The sequence below is a fragment of the Oxyura jamaicensis genome, chromosome 1 (assembly GCF_011077185.1).
Source record: "Oxyura jamaicensis isolate SHBP4307 breed ruddy duck chromosome 1, BPBGC_Ojam_1.0, whole genome shotgun sequence".
Classification (NCBI taxonomy): domain Eukaryota; kingdom Metazoa; phylum Chordata; class Aves; order Anseriformes; family Anatidae; genus Oxyura; species Oxyura jamaicensis.
In genome coordinates, this window is record NC_048893.1 from 46,639,550 (window position 1) to 46,661,046 (window position 21,497).

General features: G+C 45.3%; 1 protein-coding gene across 1 annotated transcript in view; it reads right to left on the minus strand.

The window, feature by feature from the left end:
- Positions 1-893: 893 nt before the first annotated feature.
- PLXNC1 (plexin C1) overlaps positions 894-21,497 on the minus strand; it is a 72,444-nt gene continuing 51,840 nt past the window's right edge. Inside the window, exons 22-31 of the mRNA XM_035337119.1 lie at positions 16,400-16,577; positions 15,021-15,124; positions 11,198-11,252; positions 10,341-10,372; positions 10,146-10,253; positions 8,468-8,631; positions 7,885-8,032; positions 5,897-6,037; positions 5,731-5,805; positions 894-4,051 (exon numbers count right to left, since the gene is read on the minus strand). Of these exons, the coding sequence (XP_035193010.1) occupies positions 3,947-4,051; positions 5,731-5,805; positions 5,897-6,037; positions 7,885-8,032; positions 8,468-8,631; positions 10,146-10,253; positions 10,341-10,372; positions 11,198-11,252; positions 15,021-15,124; positions 16,400-16,577 (1,110 nt within the window). The 3' untranslated portion in view covers positions 894-3,946. The remainder of the gene's footprint in view (positions 4,052-5,730; positions 5,806-5,896; positions 6,038-7,884; positions 8,033-8,467; positions 8,632-10,145; positions 10,254-10,340; positions 10,373-11,197; positions 11,253-15,020; positions 15,125-16,399; positions 16,578-21,497) is intronic.

The window sequence follows — 21,497 nt, forward strand, 5'->3', positions numbered from 1 at the left end:
CATGCTCTGTGTCAATAGAAGCGTGGTATTGCATTTTCCTGGGGAATCTGTTAAACTGTTCTGAGGAAAGCAGCCTGTAACCATTCGCAGCAATGGAAGGTGTTTGTGTCCTGGAGGATTAACCTGGAAAAGGTAGCAGTGTGTCTGAGCTAACTTTGCTGAATGTTATGCTCGCTAGGGCTTATCATTACATACGGTGCACTGCATAATGGTTGCAAAGAGCTAATGCTCAACAATCTCATTTCTGTTCGTGACACGGGGTATGTGGTGTTCTGCAGGGCTTCTACACGATGTCGGGGCATGGGGAAGGGGATTAATACAAACTAGGGAAGCCTTGGAGGGTAGAAGGCAGCTAGCAGGAAGAATGAGGGTTAGCCACAGGTTTTGTGGGCTCGCTTTCCCAGCTGGTCCCAGGCTCTGTTCCTACGAGTTAATTCCTCTCCTGAAATAACGGTTATCAGGTTATCCTCATTTTTATTTTTTTAACTTTTTAGAAAAACCTATCATCATCCTCAGAGCCTTGAAGCAAATGAAGCTGTGCACTGCATCTTCAGCCTGCTGATGCTTCCTTGGGCTGGGAGGCTGCAGGGAATCCCCCTCCACGTGCCTCCTGCCCCAAGCCCCGGCAGGGAGGCTGCTGCTCTGTTTCGGGCCAGTGACTCCCCACCCCCAGCATCACCTGGTGCTGCATCAGACCTTCCTTTTCGTACTTCCCAGCTTCAGAGCCGCTGAAGTGCCTGTAAAACATGGTGCTTGCCCATGTGGCTATGCCTTGGAGCCTCTGCAGAGCTGGAACCTCAGTGGTGCCTCCTGGCTGATCTGGCTTGTAGCCTCTGTGTGGCTACAAGCAATTTGTTCTCTTAACCTTTTTTAAATACACAAACTAATCAAAGTAACCTTCAAAGGCATTTTATTCTAGATAAACCCATACAAACACCAACATGTATTTGTCATTTGCACTTTTTTAAAACCATTCATTTTAAACAACAGGTTAACTTCTGTACAACAGGAATTACTTTACACATTAGTAGCATGTGACTTTAAACTAAATGACTGCAAAATAATGCTCTGTAAGCTAGTGTTAGAAAATATGCTGTTTGCAATAGCAGTTTGCCTGTAAACATGTGAAAATAAGTTAAAGAAGTTTGCTTTCATTTCAGAGAATGCGATTAGAACTGTTGGGTTGCCATAAGGTAGCTTTAGTCACAGGTTGGTTGTTTTGTCTGTGTAACAAAATAACAGCAAATTGCGAATATGGAAGGTGTGCCAATGTTTTGTGTGCTGACCCAAACCTACCAAAAGAGCTACAATCACTTAATTATACTTCACATCACTTTGTGAGATCCACCTTACGGGTTACAAAGTCCCAGCATGACTTCAAATGGGTTACGAACAGAGTGAAGCTGTTTAGGAGGCTTGAATAAAAGGCAATAATCCTATTCCAGGCTGTAGGCTAAGCCTACAGGGCCTGCTTCAACACATAATCTCTAGAAATCATCAACGCCATTGTAGCAAACAAGCAGTAGTACAAATACAGAATAGGACTGATTTTTGTTTTCTCATCATAAAAACACAGAGTGAGGTTCACAGGATCAGACCCACACAAACAGATTATATTTTACAGCTTTTCAAGCAGAAATTTGGGTTGTTTTTCTGCCTGTACAGAAGATTACTGTTGAACAAAACGATCACATTTCCTTCAAATGCACTTCCAGCAAACACTTGAAATGGAACTGAACTTCTGAGACATCTGTCTAACCAGAAAGTAAATTGCTTATGCCTGTCCTTCTAGGTTAATTACTGTGCTTTTTGTTTGTTTGTTCGATGCTGCTTTAAAAGTTTAGGTTAAGAATGTTAAAAATCAAAGCCCTTACGTACAGGTAATCTAAGCTTAAGTGCTGCTCAAGCCATGGTCCGCTCCTTTAGGACAGAGAGCAAGATGGGTTAGGGTTGATTTTTTTTTTTTTTTTTTCCCATTAAAACTAAATTTATATCACACAATTTGTGCCAGGTAGAGAACTGCTGAAAGTACTGCAACACTGTAGTGCAGCTTCCTGAACAAAGCCATACATTCCATCAAGTATAAAGTGTAAACTTAATAGCAAGTAAAAGACTTGAATTTTAAAAAGCCATCACAGTATGGGCTGCTGGCTCCCCTCTGATATGTAAGAGGTACGAGTTGTGCAATCACATGGGAGGGAGGGGGCAGGCCAGTAGGCAACGTGTTTTGTTTTGTTTTGTTTTCCGTGTTAGCAGGCGGCCTTGCTTCTGCCACACCCTGGTCAGCATTCCCTGGCGCTGGCCGTCCTCGGGCCTGGCACCAGCTTCTGGGAGCGCGTGCAACAAAACCAGCCAGCCCCGGATTGTGCTGCAGCCTGCGGGCTCCTCCAAGGCCGCGCTGCGTAGAAATAAATGGGAGCCGTGCTCAGGCATCGCTGTCTTGTCCCAGCCCCAGCACACGCTGCCGGCCCTGAGCGGGGGCCACCTGCGCCATCTGAGTGGTGCTGCCCTTCGGGAAGGCGAGGCGAGAGCTCAGCGCCTCCTCTGGTGGCCAGTGTGCACGGGATGCTTCTTGCCAAAGCCCTGGCTCAAGTCTAAGGGCGGGCTGCAGGCTCAGTACGCGCCACCACAGCAGTCGCAGCAGAGCCTGTGGCGACCAAACATTTTGGGTTTGTGCAGGGGGGGAGGCCGCGCTGGTGCAGCAGCAGAGCCAGCGCCGCAGCTGTTCCTCTGCGGCTCGGCACCGCGGCCACTGCACCAGCAGCAGCACGGCCACACACCTGCGTTTCAGCTGGGCTGACTCCAGCCACAAACACAATCCCCCCTTCCCCCTGGGCTCTGAGAACAGCCAAGCCTCAGAAAACAGCCCTGGCAGTACTAAGGTGGGCTGTTCCCCCCTCCCTGCCCCCAGACCCTGCCAGTATCATGTACACATCGACCAGGGAGCACCCGAGGCCTCGTGCTCTTACACATTATTAACCTAACCCTCTTTTGACAAAGCTTTTGTTTGGACAATCTGGAAAACTAAACTAAACTAAACTAAGCTGCTGGCATTCGGTTTGCAAGCCCCTTGCACGTGGACGGCAGGACGGGCAGCACGGGCGCGTGGGCCGGTGCCTCGTGCACCTGAGTACGGGTCTGTGCCGCCGTCCTCACGGCCTGGTCTGATGCTGTGCAGCCGCACGGGGGTTTCACCTGTGAAGCTGCTCACGAGTTTCACAGCTTACATAAGGATGGAAAGGTAGATCTGTAAACACGGGCTGGTGCCAGTCCAGCTCCTTTCTCCAAAAGCCTCGCCCCTGCTCAGTGGTTGGGTCCACCTCGCAATTTTTAAGCTCAGAGAAAGAAGTCCCGCCATGTGCCATTTGCACTACAGACCTCAGGCCCACTACTTCTGCAAAGCGAGCGTGTCTTAAGTGCCACTTGGGTGCTGGTTCTTTATTCAAACAGGAGCCAGCCTACATTTGTCTGGAAGGAAGGAAGCTGCAGCTGACCTGTATTCTGACACCGGAGCTCATCCTCACAGCCGGGGCTGCTGAAAGGATGTGGCAAAACATCAGCTGTCTGTTAAAAACAGAGCCAAGCAGCTTAACGCGGGCAACTCTGAACTTGCAGCGTGCATTGTGCACCTCCTGCAAGCTTGTTGTTAAGTAAGCAGAAAGCTTACTGAGGCAGTACTTTTTGAACAAAAAAAGGTACGCGTTCAGGTACCTGACGGTGCCGGCCCCGCCGATGCCAGCCTCACTTTCGCTTTCACACGCTCACATTGGAGTATCTACCCCTGCACACACTTCATTCCCAACCTTAGATTGTACTTGGAATGGTCCGAGTGGAGAAGAGTGTCCAAATGTTTCAAACCCTGTACATGTAGTCATTCAAAGCTGTTCTGGGAGCAGTAGCGCTTATTTAAAATTCCCCACAGTGCGGCTGTGAGTCAGTGCTCTGCTCAAATCCATTTACATTTTTTCTTCTCATCAAATAAGGCTTTTACTTGCTGGAGCTGTTTCTGGACTTCTTCAAACCCCCGTTCTCGCTCGAGTTTGCTGACAATCTGTTAACAATTAGCAAAAAAAAAAGAGAGAATAATTTTCTTAGCGCTTATTTGATTTGCAAGTCTTTAAAGCCCGCTTTTCTGCATTCCAGCGACTACTGGCAGAAAAATCCATCTGAATGCCCGTCTGTATGTAAACATTCTCTTCTGACTGTAACACTTTATTTTGGTAGTTTCCCTTTCAAGTCATTATGATTACAGGATTTGCAAGACTTCCACAGAGGGAAGAACGACAGAGCCAAGCTAAAACCAAAACAAACCCCACACATGTTCATCTATTAAAGCGTGAGGCAAGGCCACTGCTCCAGTTTCACCCTGGAGCAGATTCGCAACTGATCTTCCATTTCCCTTCGTGTGCCCTACAAACCCAGGGCACGGAACTGCCTCTCCTCCTCCAGCTGACCCACTTGGCAGCGGATCGGGTGATGGGAAGGAGCACGACTGGTGTCTGAGAACTCTTTGCTGGCAACTCTACAAAGGGACTGAGGTCTGCAAACAACACGTGAGGTTTAGCTGCTCCTCATCCGATGCCCGAGCAGGGAAGAGCGGGGGGAGGGAGGGGAGTCTTTGTAAGGATGGGACAAGCGTAGCTAGTGCTACCTTCAGAAAAGCAAAGCGGGGCATTAAGATGAGAATGGACGCTGAACTCTTCAGTGTCAACAGTTTTAATGAGCTTAATGAATCGCGGTGCTTCTCCATGTATTACTCTAAAATTCTTTTAAGAGGCAAAGATTTGATGCCGAGCCAGTTAGTTCAAGATGTTGGAGATCAGAAGCGTCAAGCTAGCTAACAGGTGACTGAGAGCTGGCTGATTACAGCGAGCGCTGCCGCTGTGCTGTTGGGGATGAAAGAGAAAAAAGTCCCGTTGCTGGGAGACCCAGCCAGCCTGCTGGAAGCGGTAACGAGGCCCCCAGGCTGCACACGCGGCCGGCTCTCATCTGCGTCCCCGCGCGGGCACACGCAGCCCTGTTAAGGCTGCCGAGCATCACGGCGTGCAGAATCCCGCCCGGGGAAAGTGAAGGACAGGGATTTTCTCACAAAGCAGCTTCGAGGCAGCCTGTGACTAAATGCATCGAGGTGAGAGAAGGCCTTTTTGGGTGGCAATAGCGGGGACTGGAACCCAGAGCTTCCTTTCGTTACAGGGAAGTATTGGAGCAGCGGATGAGAGGGCTGTGATGGGAAAGGAGGAGATGTCTTACTGCAAGGCCGGGTGTGCCCTGCTGAGGGGTTTGTACTGACTGCTAAATCGAGCGCCCTGGTGCTACGGTCTCATCAGTTTTCTGAATCTCCAGGGAAAAAGAGTGCAGGCGCAGGAGTTGGGACAGGCATTAACAGATACACTGCAAACCGAGATGTGTTGACTGCACAGGAACTTCCCCAAAACTGCAGGGAGTTTCATTTCTATCGCCTGTGCGAAAGCCAGTGGCGACAGCGAGGGTGCATCACGCCCCCTCAGCCTGTCAGCCCTGTGGGAGGTGGGGACTCGGGCAGCCCCACGGCCGCACTCGGGCCCTACGCAGCTCGGGGGCAGCGCAGCCTCGGCACACCGCTGCCGGCTGCCTCCGAAGTGGGCAACCAGTAAGTCACAGGACAGCCCCTGGCCCATCTGCCAAGCCCGGCTTTCATCCTGCGATGGCAAGAGGATGCTGGGGGGAAGCAGGAACTGCAGACATGCTTACCTCATCATAATACTTCACTATGTATCTGTAGATTTCAATCAAGGCCACTTCCTCATTAAATTCATTTTCATGTTTCTAAAACAGAAAACAGCGCTGGTCAGACGGTTCTCCTTTTTTTAAAAAAAGTAATGGGAAGGCAAATGAAGTTCCCACTTTTTGATCACACCTTAGATTCCTGAGTTAGAAATTCTTCAACCTCTGAAGTGGTCAGCTGGGGCAGATCCCTGATGGCTTTGTAGTACGCTTTCACCTCCTTCTTGTAGAGCGGAATGTCCTTAGCGTAGAGGAGTTTATTTGTTGGTGCTTCCTTAAAAGAAAATATTTGAAGCCTTGTCAATTTTCACAGCACAGATTTCCTGAGGTTCCACCTCCTCATAGTTAATTGCATCTAATTGTGTCTCTGTGTGACTCATTTCTCTTTGCAGTGGTTACAGGCAAGGAACCAAGGTTATGAAAGAAAGATGAAGAACAGCCTTCAATAACAGCGCATTGTGTTTCATGACAGTTGCCATGTAATTATTTCCAATGGCATCAGGAGTGCTGAAGATTTGTCCCTTAGACAAACTTCTTTCTAACTTCCTCCCCACCCCTCTCTGGACCTAAAAGATTGTGAAAGCTGAAGCAAAGGGCTCGAGCTATTTACATACAGGATACAGCAGAGCTGTGGAAACTTCCCCTAGGGTCACGGAGCGGAGAGCCCTGCAAGACACTGTGCTGGCAGAGGTTCCCCTAAAGCACTTCGGTCCCTACTTTTCCCTCCTCCCAGGACTTTACCAGCGTGGGGAGCTGACTGCCAGGCATACACGGCCAAAGGGATTTCTTTTTTCTTCCCCAGGGCTTCAGCAACCCAGGTCAGCACCGACTGACCAGGCAGCTTTTGGCTGCTGTGGAAAAAAATGCTGATGTTTGTGGCAGGAGCTAAAGCCCCACCTGGAAACCGTGTTCAAAATGTAAAAGTGGGGGCTGGTAGTTTCCTGTGACTGCTCTAGTTTTAAATTCTGGGGAATAAACGGCACGAGCATGTGATACCTTGTCACTCCTGTTTCCACTATGTGATAAAGGGTTTTAAATATGTTTGTTCTCTAAGTGGCTAAAGAATGTTTTAAGATGAAGGGCTAAAAATCATGGAGGTAAATACATTTTACTAACATCTAACGAGAGGTAACTGCCTTACAAAGCATCAGGTTTCAGCATCCCATTTCCCAATGGCTAAGGGGAGCTGCTCTATCAATAGCACTTCACAATGGAGGTCGACGCATCCATTTCTACTTCACAAGTGTAGAAACCTAACAGCCCGTGCTCATTTGCAGGTTTTCATCAAATAACTGATGTGATTAGTTTTAATTCATGACACTTCACTCCTGAAGTAAGATAAATAAGCACATTATTTGTTATTTACCTTTAGCAGAAGAGCAGTTGCTTCAGACCACACAGGAAATTACTCCATTTTTCTATATAAAATTTTAGACTGAAAAATCTCAGCCTTTTTTTTTTCTTGGTACCATGAGCCTGAGCACATACTGTCTGCTCTGGTCCAAGAAAATGAGTATATCCTCAGGAAAAAATAATTATTTCTGATCTCCAGGGTTCTGAATATTATACTAAAGAACTTCTGAATTTAACATTTCTGGACCTGGTCCTCTGGCAAATAATTTTGGATATAGGAAGGGCGTAGCTAACAGAGATTAAAGGAATTGTTTAAAACTTTAGAGCTCTTTCAAGTATTCACACAGATCCCAGTAGCTCACTACTTGTGTTTTCCACACATCTGTGTCTGGCAGGCGAAGTCTGGACTACCTATTAAATAATGATAATACTGTTAAGACCTCTGTCTGAAAACTGCTGAAAACTTGATTTAAAATTTTACAGTTGCCACCCTCTTCCACGTAAGTGAAAAGGCACTGCACAGAAACTAACTGCAGAGAAGATAAGCAGCAGTTAATTATAAATATGGCCTTTTTGAAGGTTTATCTGGCTACTCCAATGAATTCTTTAAAGTCTTGTGAGATGGAGCAGCAAGGAATGGAAGCCCAACTTAATGAAGCCCCTGCCAGTTTTGTCCTCAGCTTCAGCAGATCCAGGACTCCATCCCCCAAATCAGTTGAAAAAGTGATTGTTTGAGAAGCTAGCAAAAGACATGAAGGGCAGCATTACCTTCCCCATCGTCTGTTCTGCTAGAGAAAAGGCATCCATGAAAGCTTGTGCGATTACAGACAGGCAGCCATCTATATGTGAAGTCTTCTTAATATCAAAGACAAACTGGGGATTCTTCAGGATGTTCACCCAGAAGCGCAGAGGAAGACTAGACAGGGAAAGAACAAACATCTTTAGAATTAACCACTGAGGCCACACAACTGCTTTAGGAAAGTAGTTTAATTGCACTGTGCTCATGAAAAGAAGCACATTTTGTGCTGCTTATTCATGTTAGAAGAGAGGTCATGGAACAAAGGCTACGGAGCACACACATCAGTCGCTCACCCCTCCATCTTCAAACAGCGCTCTCAACCTGCAGACTCTTCTTTCTGAACCTGAAGTCAGTGTGCAGACTCCAAAGTCCTGGAGAGGTTTTTATCAGTACCTAATCGATGTACTAAAATTATGGGGGCCCACGGGGCCAAACCACACCTTCACCCTGACATAACAAAACCTTATTCTTCTGATTACAGGTGATCTGCTCCATCTCTGCAACTACGCTCTTGCAGAGTGCGTGCACTCCCGTGCCCACCCCAGGCTGTACCTGTTGGTTTTCCAGATATGAACCACATCGGGGTCAGTGATTTTTTTGCTCTCAGCCTGGGCATCCAGGAAGTCAAAAAAGTACTTGATGGCAACAGGTGCTTTGTTGTTAGGTAAACTCCAAATGCTTCTGAAGAGATTTTCAACAACTGAATGAATGGCAACCTGAAAAGTAAAGAAAATGAGCAATGTTACTGTTATACAAGAAAAGAACATTATTTGTTGTCTGGGAGAGCTGAATGTGCTCCCGGGGAACCACACACACAAACTGCAATGCGCTTGTGGCAAAAATCTAGGCCACAGGCTACTGGAAACAAGACAGTCAGTAACAAAATTGAAACTACAAACACACCATAACGAGCTGCTTGCACGTATCACTTCCACTTTGTTGACCAGAGAATTGTGAGAAACGTGACAAATTGCATGTGGAGGGAATCACTTGCTGAGTTTCCCAAATGGAAGACATCAGCTCTTCAGACATTGAAGAAGGTTTTAACAAGAAGGATTTAAGTGTATTGCAGGGCCTTAACGTGTTACTGTCCTGCTTGTTTCATTGTGTCTGTGTGCACGTCTATGTGATAGAAAGAGGCAAAGAGATTTAATGCAATTTCCTTCAGTGCCTGGCTCATCACAGGCGGAATTTCACAGCCAAGAATTTCACAGCACTGTTGTTCAGAGCACTATCTTACTTTGGAGAAAGCTGATCCATTTAAAGCCCTCTGAAGGACTGCTTCCTAAGAGGCTGATCTTTTCTTCGGTACTTCAGACTTCCACTGTAAGATATTAATGGTTTTTCCCCAGCAATTCCTGAGGGCTTACGGTAGTTTCCATGGCTAATGAGAAGTGACCAGTCTTCACTCTCACTTTGAGTAGTGTCCCAAATTACTTCAGAAGCTATCAACAATCTAATTAAATAATGACTGATAGATTTTTAAATGCAAGAAGGTCACAATCATCATCCCTCCAGGCGTCTTGCACTGCACAGCCCTCAGTGCTGTGCACTGATTAATACTGTAAGTAATACGCTGCTGCAAAGAGTTTTATATCCCATCTGCCTAAGCAGAAACCAGATGACATTACTGGAGGGAGCGAGCATGGCTTATTCCTTTGTATAAATGAGGTAACTGTATTACAAATGCTAAGGGCCTTGTTTTTAAAATCCATCTAGTTATTTTGGAGATTTCATTCGAGACCCTAAAAGATTATTTGATTTTACAGGCAGTACTTGATGAAACTCAAGGCCTTGGGAGTTGTCTGTAGGCTGGGAAGACTCCACCAGAAAGCAAGGAAAATGTTGACTGAAAGCTGTTTCTCCACAAGGGACTGTTCTTCCTCTGTGGAGCTCAGTGGCAAAACTCACTTTCAGTAACCCCAATAACTACATATTTTATTTAACCTTAAAAAAAAAAAAAAAGGTTGTGCTTACTGGGGAGATGGAGACTGAATAGTGGACTATTGTAGAACTTGAGCATTACAAAACCTGAAATGTGGTCATCTTCGCAAAAGGTTATAAACTGTAGTTAGCAGGGTGACTTTCACAGGTTTCTTATTTAACATTTGATATACATACAGAAAGCTTGCATAATTTCTGCTTAAAATTCTGTTTCCATTGTGCCAAACTAGACAAGCCTGACACCAGCCCCCCCCCAACTCCCGCAGAAAAGACCTTCACAGCTCACCTTGGTCGACAGGAGCTTTGTCAGATACATTTCTTTCACTTTGAATTTCTGCTTTCCTTTGTGACCCGCTCCTTTCACGTCTTTGTTGGCTTCAGAGTCTGGTAAAATCTGTCAGCGAAGAGATTAGAGGTGACACAGATACAAATACAGGCCAGCATTAAATCTACTGCGTAACCGTGTGAGGACTGAACTCACCAAATGGCAGTGTTCGTCGGAGTAGTCCACACCTAAACAGCAGAAAGCAAACAGGCATTAACAAAACACACAGCCATGAGCCTGCCAACTGTGCCGTGCACCACGGTGCGTGTCAGGATGCTGAGCGAGCAGCCTCGGTGTCACACTATCTTGCCCACAGTGTGGGGGAAGCCTCAGAAACGCAGAGGCCCCAGCTCCCCTCCCGTGTGCCAACTTGGATGGCTGATGGTCATCATCTGCTGCTGGGTGAGGCGGGTGCAAACCACAGCTCCTCCGAGGGGAGGACAACGGGCAGCAGAGGGGACGGCCGCGTGGTTTAGGCTCTGTTAAGGGCACTCTGCGGGTGGAGGTCAGGCTTGAGAGCTGGCTGGGAACAGACAGCTCTGCTTTTGCTGAGGGCGAGCGCCCTGGGGCCACATCTCTCCTAGGTGCAGATGTCTGCTCTGATGCGAGGTGAATCACAGGCCGGGAGTGCTGCTTCTCCCCTGGGGCTGATGCACAGCGGAGGGCACTGGAGCAGGGCACAGTTCCCTGTGCCGAGCTTATCAGTCAGCACTTTCTATCGTCTTCCCTGCCCTCTTTTCCTGCCTGTGAGGCTGCGCCTTGAATCACTCAGTAACCTAGGACTGCAAGTACTTCTGCTCTTCTCTCCTTCACCTTCTTCCCTGCTCCTAGGCCCACTGTGCCTGCCAGAGGCCCAGAGCCAGGGTAATGTGGCTCTTCATTTGGCTCTATTGTATTACAGTGCCAATTTTGCTGCCCTCCTGTTGCCCAAGATACACCTGGCCATAGCTCACTTCTCTGCATCCCCAGCCCATTCTCCACACAAGATTAAATGAGCGCAGTTTCTTTGTTACCTGATCGAGTGTTTGTCTTCTTCTTAAAGACTTTTATGGTTGCTCCATTTGAAATCTGAAAGCAAAACCAAACATATCTTGCTGAAGTAGGTCATGGTTATGGTCTAGCCCAGTTCCCCATAGAGCTATTTTCAAACCTCAGTTCCCAAAGTGACCAAAATATTTATGACCCATGAGCCGCAAGGTCAAAATCCATACCTAGTTACCTTGTGATTTCTAGGAGAAATCTTCCCCCTCCTTGCCTGAATTTATGGGGCTGCCAGGACAGAAACCATTATCTTTGAAAGAAAGAAGCAAGTCATGCTTTTGTTGTCAAAGAAAAGTCCAAAACAGCTCCCGCTGAGAGCTACACCACTGCTCTGCCGGCACACGTTGGGTTTTGCCAAGTGCTAGTATACTTCCCTCTATAATTACAAAAACAACTGGCCAGTTCTAGGAAGGGATGTCTGCCAAAATAATTTAAGTATTTTTTAAACCTTGGCAGCCAGCCCAGTGTTAGAAACCAGCTTAAACATTAAGATACTCTATCAAACTCTGTGTCTTGAGCCAAAGAAATCTGCACTTACACATGCTCCTGGAAAGTAAATCCAATGTATTTTATAAGCCTTATATTTTGCAGGGTTTCCATTTATCACAGTCTCAGAGCTCTTCTGGATAACACAGAACACTTTAAAACCCAGCTGCAAGTGCGGACATGTTCTGAGGCTATCTCGTGGTGTGACACAAGCACCCGGAGAGACCAAGAGTCCTCCTGCTGCTCCCTGAAGACAGGAGAACAGGAACAGGGCTGCACAACAGCCTGCCCCCTCCCCGAGCATCACGGGCAATGTGCTGCCTCCCCGAGGGGCAGGAGAACCGCCCAACGCTGAGATCCAGCTCCTGTCCCCAGGAGACAGGCCAGGCTCGGGGAGGACTGTGCTTCCCTCTGGGTGCTGGGGGCCCTGCTGCAGCACAACCACGATTCAAGCCCCACTTCGGGTTTTATTCTGGGACAAGTGCTGCTTTTGGCACTGAATACAATATCTTTCCGCTTCTCTATCATTGCTGCAGCGTCCATACTTGCTGTTCCTTTCAGTGTTGTCTACAAAAAACAATATAAGCCCTTATTTTGGGGTCCAACTGCTAAATCACTTTTTCTGGGAGGTTGCTCCTATGGGCACCTCAAAACGTTTTTACTTTGTCGAGTGTGTCACTGAGGGGGACGTACAGGGGGAGGGGGGATCCGTTCAGATCCACACAACATGGAGTACAGCAGCTTTGCAAAACAGAAGATGTAGCAGTGTGGCTCCATGCCTCTTCCTTGCTCTCCAAGCCTCCTGTCCTCCCTGTAATCGATATTTTCAGTGAGCTCCCCGCATTGTGCATTTTTTCAGGTTCACTCTCTGGGGCTGTGTCTGCTCCTAGCGTGTGATGATGCTGCAGCTTGGGAATTGAGATCCGTGACTGGACAGCAGATCTAAAAGTGGCTCTCCAGCTCACTTCTTGCATGGGAAATAAGATTTCATGATAATCATCAGCTTTTTTGTTGAGACTTGTGGTTACTCTCATGTAAACAATGGTGCAGACCTCATCAATAATCATATCAATATCCCTATTAAGAGCACAGACTTGGAGCAAAAGGAGCATAATGAGACACATGAAGGTCTTAAGAAGGGTGGAGTGGATTTCTCTCCCTTCAGAAACAACACACAAAATGCAAACATCCCCTGTTTGTACATTTTTAGAATTACTGCAGGAATGAAGTCTGCTTTTTCCAGAGTAGTTGGTAAGTCTGGCACTTTTACAATGCAGCCCTCATGCTTGACTATCTTAAAAAGACATGATGTTACTTCCCAGTTCCAGATACTTGGTTAGTTTTTAGTGTTTAAGGCTGGCAAGCAAAAAGAAAAAATCAGGCTTGCAACAAAACTCTAGGTTCTGTTGAAATGTAAGCTGGAGTTCCTCAGGCAATGTTACTACGCTCACACTGTGTACGCAGGTTTCCTTTTCTTGCTCTGCTTGATAACCAGACATCCTTACATTCCTTTTTGCATTACTATGCATACAGGAAAATAAACTGGATATGCTAATTGCTGATACCTGCCACCAAGCTGCTGCCTAAAATGCCTCTGAGCTTCTGCCTAAAATCTACACTGTCTTGTCAAGGTCAGAAAAATGGACTAAAATATCTACCAGATACCCAGCACAATTTCCACAAGGCAGCTGCTAAGCTGTAATTAGTATAGTTACAGCTTTGCAAAAACAACCAAACCTCCTATCTAGCTTGCATCTGCCTGCAGAAACCACAGATGAAAACAAGGTCTGGGACAAAGATACGCAGGGATGCGGTGACCAAGTAGAGCAGACTCATCTGCCACGAGGGGTGGCACCCACCAGCCTTAGCGCACCACGAGGTCAGAAGTGCAGAAAGCTGCCATGGAAAGTTAAGGAGCACCTGCACTCAAGGGGTGGCAGTATCGGTACCATCACATTAGACAGAAGTTCAGATACCCAACCAGATTCAAATCTATGATGACCTTTGCTGCACAGACACTGATTGCAACACTGCAATGTCCTAATTTGTACAAAATCTTTACTGAGTGGAGGGAAGTTCCACGCCACAAAGATAAGATTCAAGAGAGGCACAGAGGAGACTGTATTTAGGACACTGGACTAGGACTCAGGAAATCTGGGTTCACCTCTGCCTCCCTGCAATGTAAGGAGGGCAACAACCTCCCATGGAAAACTCTAAAGTGACTCCGAAGGGGCTTGCTTCGGACCTGAGCAGCCTTGTGCTCCTCTCAGGCTGCCAACAGTCCTGCTAGGAGTCCTTGGTCCTGTCTGTGGATGGCACTGTACTTTTGCTCATGCAGGCAGCAACTTGTTCAGGGCTTCTCAGCACCATACTGTGTTGCAGGACACAGACCTACACTTAGCAGCAAAACTTTCAAATAAATAAAAATTGACTTTTCTGCCAAGAGCCAGACTTTCAACTTCAACTTGCATGAAAGCATGAAGAAAGCTCACTAAAAGCACTCAGCACACCAACTCCATTTCCAATATCTATCTGTAAGCATCAAAATCTGAGCTACCGTATCACCTAAGGCCAATCATCTCCTGTACATCTTACCCCAGCCTCTCACCCTCTATTTTGTCTAGCTTCAATGGAACTTCCTTACACAGGCAATGCTTCTTGCTATGATTTTGCAGTGTGCTATTCCCGAAAGGGTTCTGCCACTAGACGTGGCCCTGCGTGGAGCTGCAGTGATGGAGAGAGAATTGCAGCACTGGGAAGGACTGGTTTGAAGGTACAATTGGAAGTGGAGGGGAAAAACTAGGGTATAAGTGGTGAGAGTAGATAGAAGCAGAAAGAGACAAAAAGAGAAGGAGTGATGCAGAAGGTTTCAAGAGAATAAATATCAAACTTAGCCTAGTCGTCATTTTATTTTGGCTCTCAATGATCTTTCATAAAAGTTCAGAGAAGAAAATACAAGGTGGGGTAAGGTGCACAATTCCTCATGGCATGACAAAAACTCAGCAGCAAAGACTAGAAGAGGCTTAAGGTAGTGTTCATAGCTGAAAATCAGAAGATCTTTTAACTGAATTGACTGCCTGAAGTAACAGTTTCTCTGCAAGAATCCCTGCAACAAGCAAACCTCTCTGAAGAGTAACAGAAAATGTGACTCACTTGCAAGAAAGTTGTGTGTCATATTTGTTTCTTTCTGTTGATGATGCTCAGCTGTATCTTTGTGATTCTGATCAATCATGATATTTCTGTGCTGTCAGCATTTAGGAGTTGGGAAGGAACTGCTTCTCAATTCATTGGTATGGTTTTCATTCTTACCTCGTAATGACCGATGGTATTTAGCTTCCTTATCCCATCTTCCAACACCTCTGAGGAACCATCAATGTCTAACAATTCTCTTTGCTGCTCCTCAGACAAAAGTTCTGCAGTACAACAGCAACAGAAAACAAGTACACCTCAACCATATTCTTGCTGCACAGATGCTTGTAAAACATTGTAAAACACCACCTGATTATTTTAGTACCAGTGCCTCCCAACTGAGCTCTGTTTTCTCTCTGTCTCTGTGCAAGTTCACACAGACTGGTTTTGCAGTCCCACACTACAGATTCCTCTTCTGGGGTGACAGCCTGGATGGCTTCCTGGAAGCTATTGGTCCTTCACTTTGTGTTGGTCAAGACAGAGTTTTCAGAGGTGCTTTCACCTAACGATGCTATTTGTTTGCACAAGCGTGCACAAGTAGTGTGTTTGCTGATAACTGCATGCTGAGCTCCTTGCAGAAGCAAAGCAGATGTAGTTCTGCTGTTCTAACCGGTAGCATAAATGATCTAGTATTTTCCTGGAAATCCCCTGTAATAGATCCTTTCTGCCTAAAAGTTAAATAAACAAATAAAAAAACAAAGCCAAATGCAGATAATCCTAAAAGAAAACTTCACAAACATACCATAAAATCACAGCGCGGTTTTGGTTGGAAGGGGCCTTAAAGACCACTCAGCTCCAACCCCCTGCCATGGGCAGGGACACCTCCCACCAGACCAGACTGCCCAAAGCCCCATCCAACCTGGCCTTGAACACCTCCAGGGATGGGGCATCCACAGCTTCTCTGGGCAGCCTGTGCCAGGGCCTCATCACCCTCGGAGGGAAACATTTCCTCCCAGTATCTAATCTAATCTAAACCTACCCTCTTTTAGTTTAAACCTGTTACTCCTTGCCCTGACACAGAGTCCCTCCCCAGCTCTGCTGTAGGCCCCCTTTAGGCACTGTCAGGCCCCTGTAAGGCCTCCCTGGGGCCTTCTCTTCTCCAGGCTGAACAACCCCAACTCTGTCAACCTGTCTTCACAGCAGAGGTGCTCCAGCCCTCTGATCAGCCTCATGGCCCTCCTCTGGACTCGCTCTAACAGCTCCATGTCCTCCGTGTGCTGTGGCCCCAGAGCTGAATGCAGGGCTCCAGGTGGGGTCTCACGAGAGCAGAGCAGAGGGGGAGAATCATCTCTCTCACCCTGCTGGCCACGCTGCTTTTAGTGCAGCCCAGGATAAGGCTGGCTTTTTGGCCTGCAGGAGCACATTGTTGGCTCATGTTGGGCCTCTCATCCACCAGCACCCCCAGGTCCTTCTCTGTCCATTCTCTGCCTTCTCAATCCATTCTCTGCCCAGCTTCTGTCAGTGCAGTCTTTGAAAATATAACACAGTGACACACTTACCAAGACCAATTTCATCCATCTGAAGACCGTAGAGAAAGCCATTTTTATTCAGGAAAGCTTGAAGGCTCTTTTCCTTGGTTTGGCCTATGGTGTCACAGTCCAGCACATTAACTTGAATAGTTTGACAGGCATCTCCACTCTCATTTTCCGGGATTTTTTCAAAGATAACATTCAGTGTCTGGGGTAGAAACACATGTTATTCTGACTTACAGGGAAGACCTGGCATTGAAAACCTCCTGACAGCAAACCTGACAAATTTACAACTTATTCATTATTAAAGCTATTTCAAATAAAGATTATTTGAAGGAACTAAGTGATGAAGCATTTAGAACTCCTTGTGTCTGAAGAATCAAAGATATGAATTTTCCAAAAATGCATCTTGCATTTTGCTTTTGTGCCAACCTACTTCAGTGAATTACAGCAAAAGACAGTAGACCAGAAAAAAATACTGTTCTAAAAAAAGCAGATCTTTTTTTTTTTTTTTTTTTTTTTTGAAATGAATGCCTTAAAAGTAAAACTATAACTGACTGGAGATCTGATAAGGTTGCTAAGTAAGTCTCATGGTAAACATGACTGACTTCAAGTAGATAGGAAACAATGTTAAAATACATATTTACACCAGCACATTATGCTGAGTACCTTGTATCGTACCAAAAAATACACCTCCCTTGGAGATGCCAGTGTCCGACTGCATACAGCCATGTCCCCAGGGGCAGGAGAGCCAGGGCCTACTGCAGGAGCAGGGGAAAAGGAAAGCACGTTGCAGGAGACAGAACCCAAAGTTCTGGTCCAGATCTACACGGAAAAGAGTGATTTACCCTGTACATTGTTACTCCAGGTCATACTCCAACATGGCCTGTCTAGGTACTACACCCCTGCCCTTCAGCTCAGAGCAGCTCTTAGCTGGGAAACAACTCATCTGCCAGGCTGCACACACACAAGGTAAGCGGGGGCCAGTGAGAGTGGGTGAGCATCTCCGGGGAACTTTTTTAGTCAGGTTGTACTTCTGGGCAGGTCAGGCAGATCAATTGCTTCCAAAAGGCAGGGGAAAAAAGGATGACCACAAGATAGCTAGTGCAGGGTGATGAGAAAAATCATTTCTAGTGCCGCAGCCTGCTTCTCCCCTGCTTCACTGTTCACTACACAAATGCACACGTTCTGCTGGAGATGTCTTGGGGCAGAATTGAAGTTAAGTGTTGTAGGTGCCTGCATGGGAAAATCTACTTACTTGAATCATTCTGGCTGTTGGACACTTCTGGTACAAAAAGTAACTCTTGACTGAAATGTGAGGACTATAGGTATGACTCAGTAAAGGAATGATTGTTGAAAGAGGAAGCAACAATTTTTTTTTTTTTTTTTTTCGTGCTGTCATGTGAAGGAAAGAATTCTGTCCAGGTTGCTGCAGGGACGCACTTTCTCTCTTCTTAGAAAAATGAATAATTAATATCAGCTGTAAAGTGCTATTTTCTGCTCTACTAGCCAGCAAGAGTGGAAATTCCCACACACTGATGGTATGAAAAGGAGTCCAATAAGACATTAATTAACTTTACTGTTTCTATAGAAGCAAAAGAAATATTAAAAACAGGGTTGCAAATCTATGAAGATCGTGATTTAATGAAGACTAGAATATAACTGAAGTAACTGACAATAACTTAATCAGGACACGGAGAGGCTTAATTGTGACGAAAATGAGCTGACCAAAAGGACAGACAGAATGGAGGAGAACGAGATGTGGGAGTGGTGGCTGCAGAAGGAGAAGCAGACTGGATGCCCTGCCTCAGGTTAGGATTTCATGCAGAAAATTAGTAAAAAATGTATTGGCATAGGAACGAGGGAGTCATGCTTGGTTAGGCCCACAGACCAACTGAACAGACAACAGTCCTGTCCTTGACTTTGACTGCCCTGAGGTCATGGCCTTGTAGGATAAAAATGTGGACAGGGACTAACCGTATTTTGTCTTTGGAAAGCTCTCCTCTACAATTCAATCAGTCTTTGTCAACTGATCTTTCATAAGTAGCTGTTCACTCTGTAGCTGATGTTGGTTTACCTTTACATCCTTTGAAACATCCCTTCCTTTAGTCAATCTTTTCATCCTAACCTTGTTCCTACTCTGCAATATTCACGTTCCTGCTTCTTCTTTTTTTCTTTTTTTTTTCTTTTTTTCCTTTTGGACTGTCAAGAGAAACTGTTCTTTACTCTTCTGAATCTCCTTTTCAGCACATGCTCTCACATAGATTGCACGTAGAAGTGCAGCCTCTTCACTTATTAGCATGCAAGAGTCCTCCCAGCTCCACTCAACTCAGTGCAGAGTGACTGGACTGCAAAAAGAGAAATGTAGTCCTTTAGGTAGGTGGAATGTAAGTCATTTACAGACTCCTTAATCTAAAGTATCCATAATATGAGGACAATGATACTTTATGACTCAAAGAAGTGGTCAGATGGGAAGAAATATTTGAACACATAAAAAAGTCTCTAAACCAGGAGAGCCAGACGGTTTTGCTGATATGATTTCCTGCTGAAGTTAATCTTAAGAAATGAAGCAATTGATGAGGAGCTAGGAAAGCCAATTATTATTATGTCTTCTCTCTGTAGCTGAAGTTTTCATAAATCAGATTCAACCTGTCTGACAGCACAGTCCCTGGCTTTAGAAACCATTAATCAGAAACTGACAGCCACAATCACTGCATTTAGACACAAAGTGCAGAACTGGAAAAAGAAACAGAAAATTATGAAAGCCTTTTATGATCAGCTGTGAAGGTCAGAAAACACTAAGAGAAATAGCAGGAGGACACATGGAAGTCATGAGGAAATATTGTAAGGCCCTTTCCTAAGCCTGCTAACTTTGCAAAGGAAACCAACCAAACGACCAAAAAAAAGCCAGTTAGCTTAGGGAAAGACTCAGGAAGAAATTATAGGACATCTGGTGCAACATAGTAATATCTAGAGCTGAGATTTTGTGCACTAGAAATTAGTGGTTAGCAACACAAAGTCACAGTGCTCTTCAGCAAAGGCTTAACGCATTTTGCAACAATTGTTAAGGGCTATTTAAGGAGAACAAAGCAAGCATCTGGAACTACTTGTATGGGAACTAGCTTGAAACCTAACTAAAACACAGGAAAAAAAAAAACACACACAAAAAACCATTTTTTTCACTCATGCAGTGACAGTAACAATGACATTTGAAGACAATGTTTACAGATGATTTTTCAGATTTGTAGCTTTCCTGAAAATGATTCTCAAACACGGAATTTTTCAGTAAAGCTCTTAATAAACATAGCTAATAATAGATTAGATGTGGTTTAATAAAGAAATGCCCTAATACCTTCTTTTTTTATTAGATGTAAAGAAAATTCATCTCAGAAATTCAAGGGCTCTTATTCATTACCCTGTTCTCTGTTCATCTTTGCATCTGAACAGCGTACATTTCCATTTATCAGACAGTCTAACAGAACACGAAAACCCTTTGATCAGTGAAAGAGATTTGTGTAAAGGAGACAGCACCATCATGTACAGATGATATTGCCTTAAACCTACTTCTTTGTATCTCAGACCATGAAATACAGCAAACAAGAATAATCAGATTGATTGTATGATCCTTCTGCAGCAGCCAAAAGGTTATAGGAAAGCCAAGAAATTGTCACAGAAAATGTTACGGGAGTTAAATTCATGCTAGATGGGCACCGTACTACAGTACGGTATTCGATCCGTATCTAACTCGGAAGACTCTTCTGTAGACAACAGCTGCACTGCTGACTTCCTAGCAAGGGCTGCTGTGTCCTTTTCTGCTGATGAAAATCCCCATGTGTCACATGCCTTTAATAGTTTCCTTATCTCTCACAAGTATGACCAATAATACCACATCCATGGTGTCTCATTAGGAAATTGGGTTCCCTCTCTCTGCTTTGCTCCCTGACATCCCTCCCACTCTTTTAACACCCTTCTTTTAACTAGTAAAGCAGTTCAACACTTTAAACAACCTTTTACCACACAGCTTTGCTTCACTTTCGATAAAAGACTCTTGTCTGAACGGGTGAATTAGATTGTTTCTTCCCATCCAAAAATGCAAACTTATTTCAGCAAAGAGAATTCAACAGCCCAAATCCCTTTTTAAAATTAAGTAGTGACCATTCAAGAGAAGTTTGTAGCTCTTAAACGCCCAAGCCTGAAGTATACCATATGAACAGGTCCTCCCCTGATTTTCCACAGGAGAGATTCCACTAAGAATTTCTGCCAGACCAGGTCAACATTGTGTAGCTTTTCTATTTAAAAAAAATAACAAACAACATTTCAGTCAAATGTTAACACTCAGCTGGACAGTGTTTTTTCATCAGTCACTGAGAAAATTATCTACCGAGAGGTGCAGCTGCTTGTTTGCCTGTGAGAGAGCAGACTTGCTTCCTCAGCTTCTGAAAGGCTCTGTGACACATCCAAGTCTCTTTAAAGGCAGTTTTATTTCTCAGTACTCAAATATAAGCACAGCATGAAACCACACAGCTCCCCAGCTCACACTGGACCAATGCTTTTAAAAGCATCTTTCTTTCAATTCCACTGCTTGAGTATTGACTTCAGAAGCCTGTCCCTATTCAATATCTGACCCTTTCCAGCAGAGAGTGGTTAACAGTAGGGGGCTGGCTGATCCCAAGGTCTGTGGCCTTTTTAAAAGAGGCACACAGCCCAGCCAAGGAACAGCTCTAACGTAATTCAAAACTAATGCACTTCTTAGTTCTTCTTTTTTTTTTTTTTTCCTGTTACAAATGGCCTGAATTTTAGAAAATCTCTCCTGTCCTTTATGCATGCCCAACACTTCTTCCTCCTCCTGCCCAAGGGCCTAAGTGATATGCTTAGGAGAAGACTCCCCCTGACTTTCAGGGGTATGGCTGTATCCTGCTTTTATTGGTTTGGAATGAAAGTCTCGCTCCTGAAAGGATTTGCATCTCCAGTGCCTACACCCTTGTTTGTGCTCTGCCGCTGATTTCAGAGTTCAGCTCTGTACTAGATGCCTCCCTGCATCTTCAAGTGTCTACATACCTTAAAACTCTGGACACTGTCTGTCTGCAGACATGCTATGGTAACTTCCTAACACCCACTTTTGGGTTGG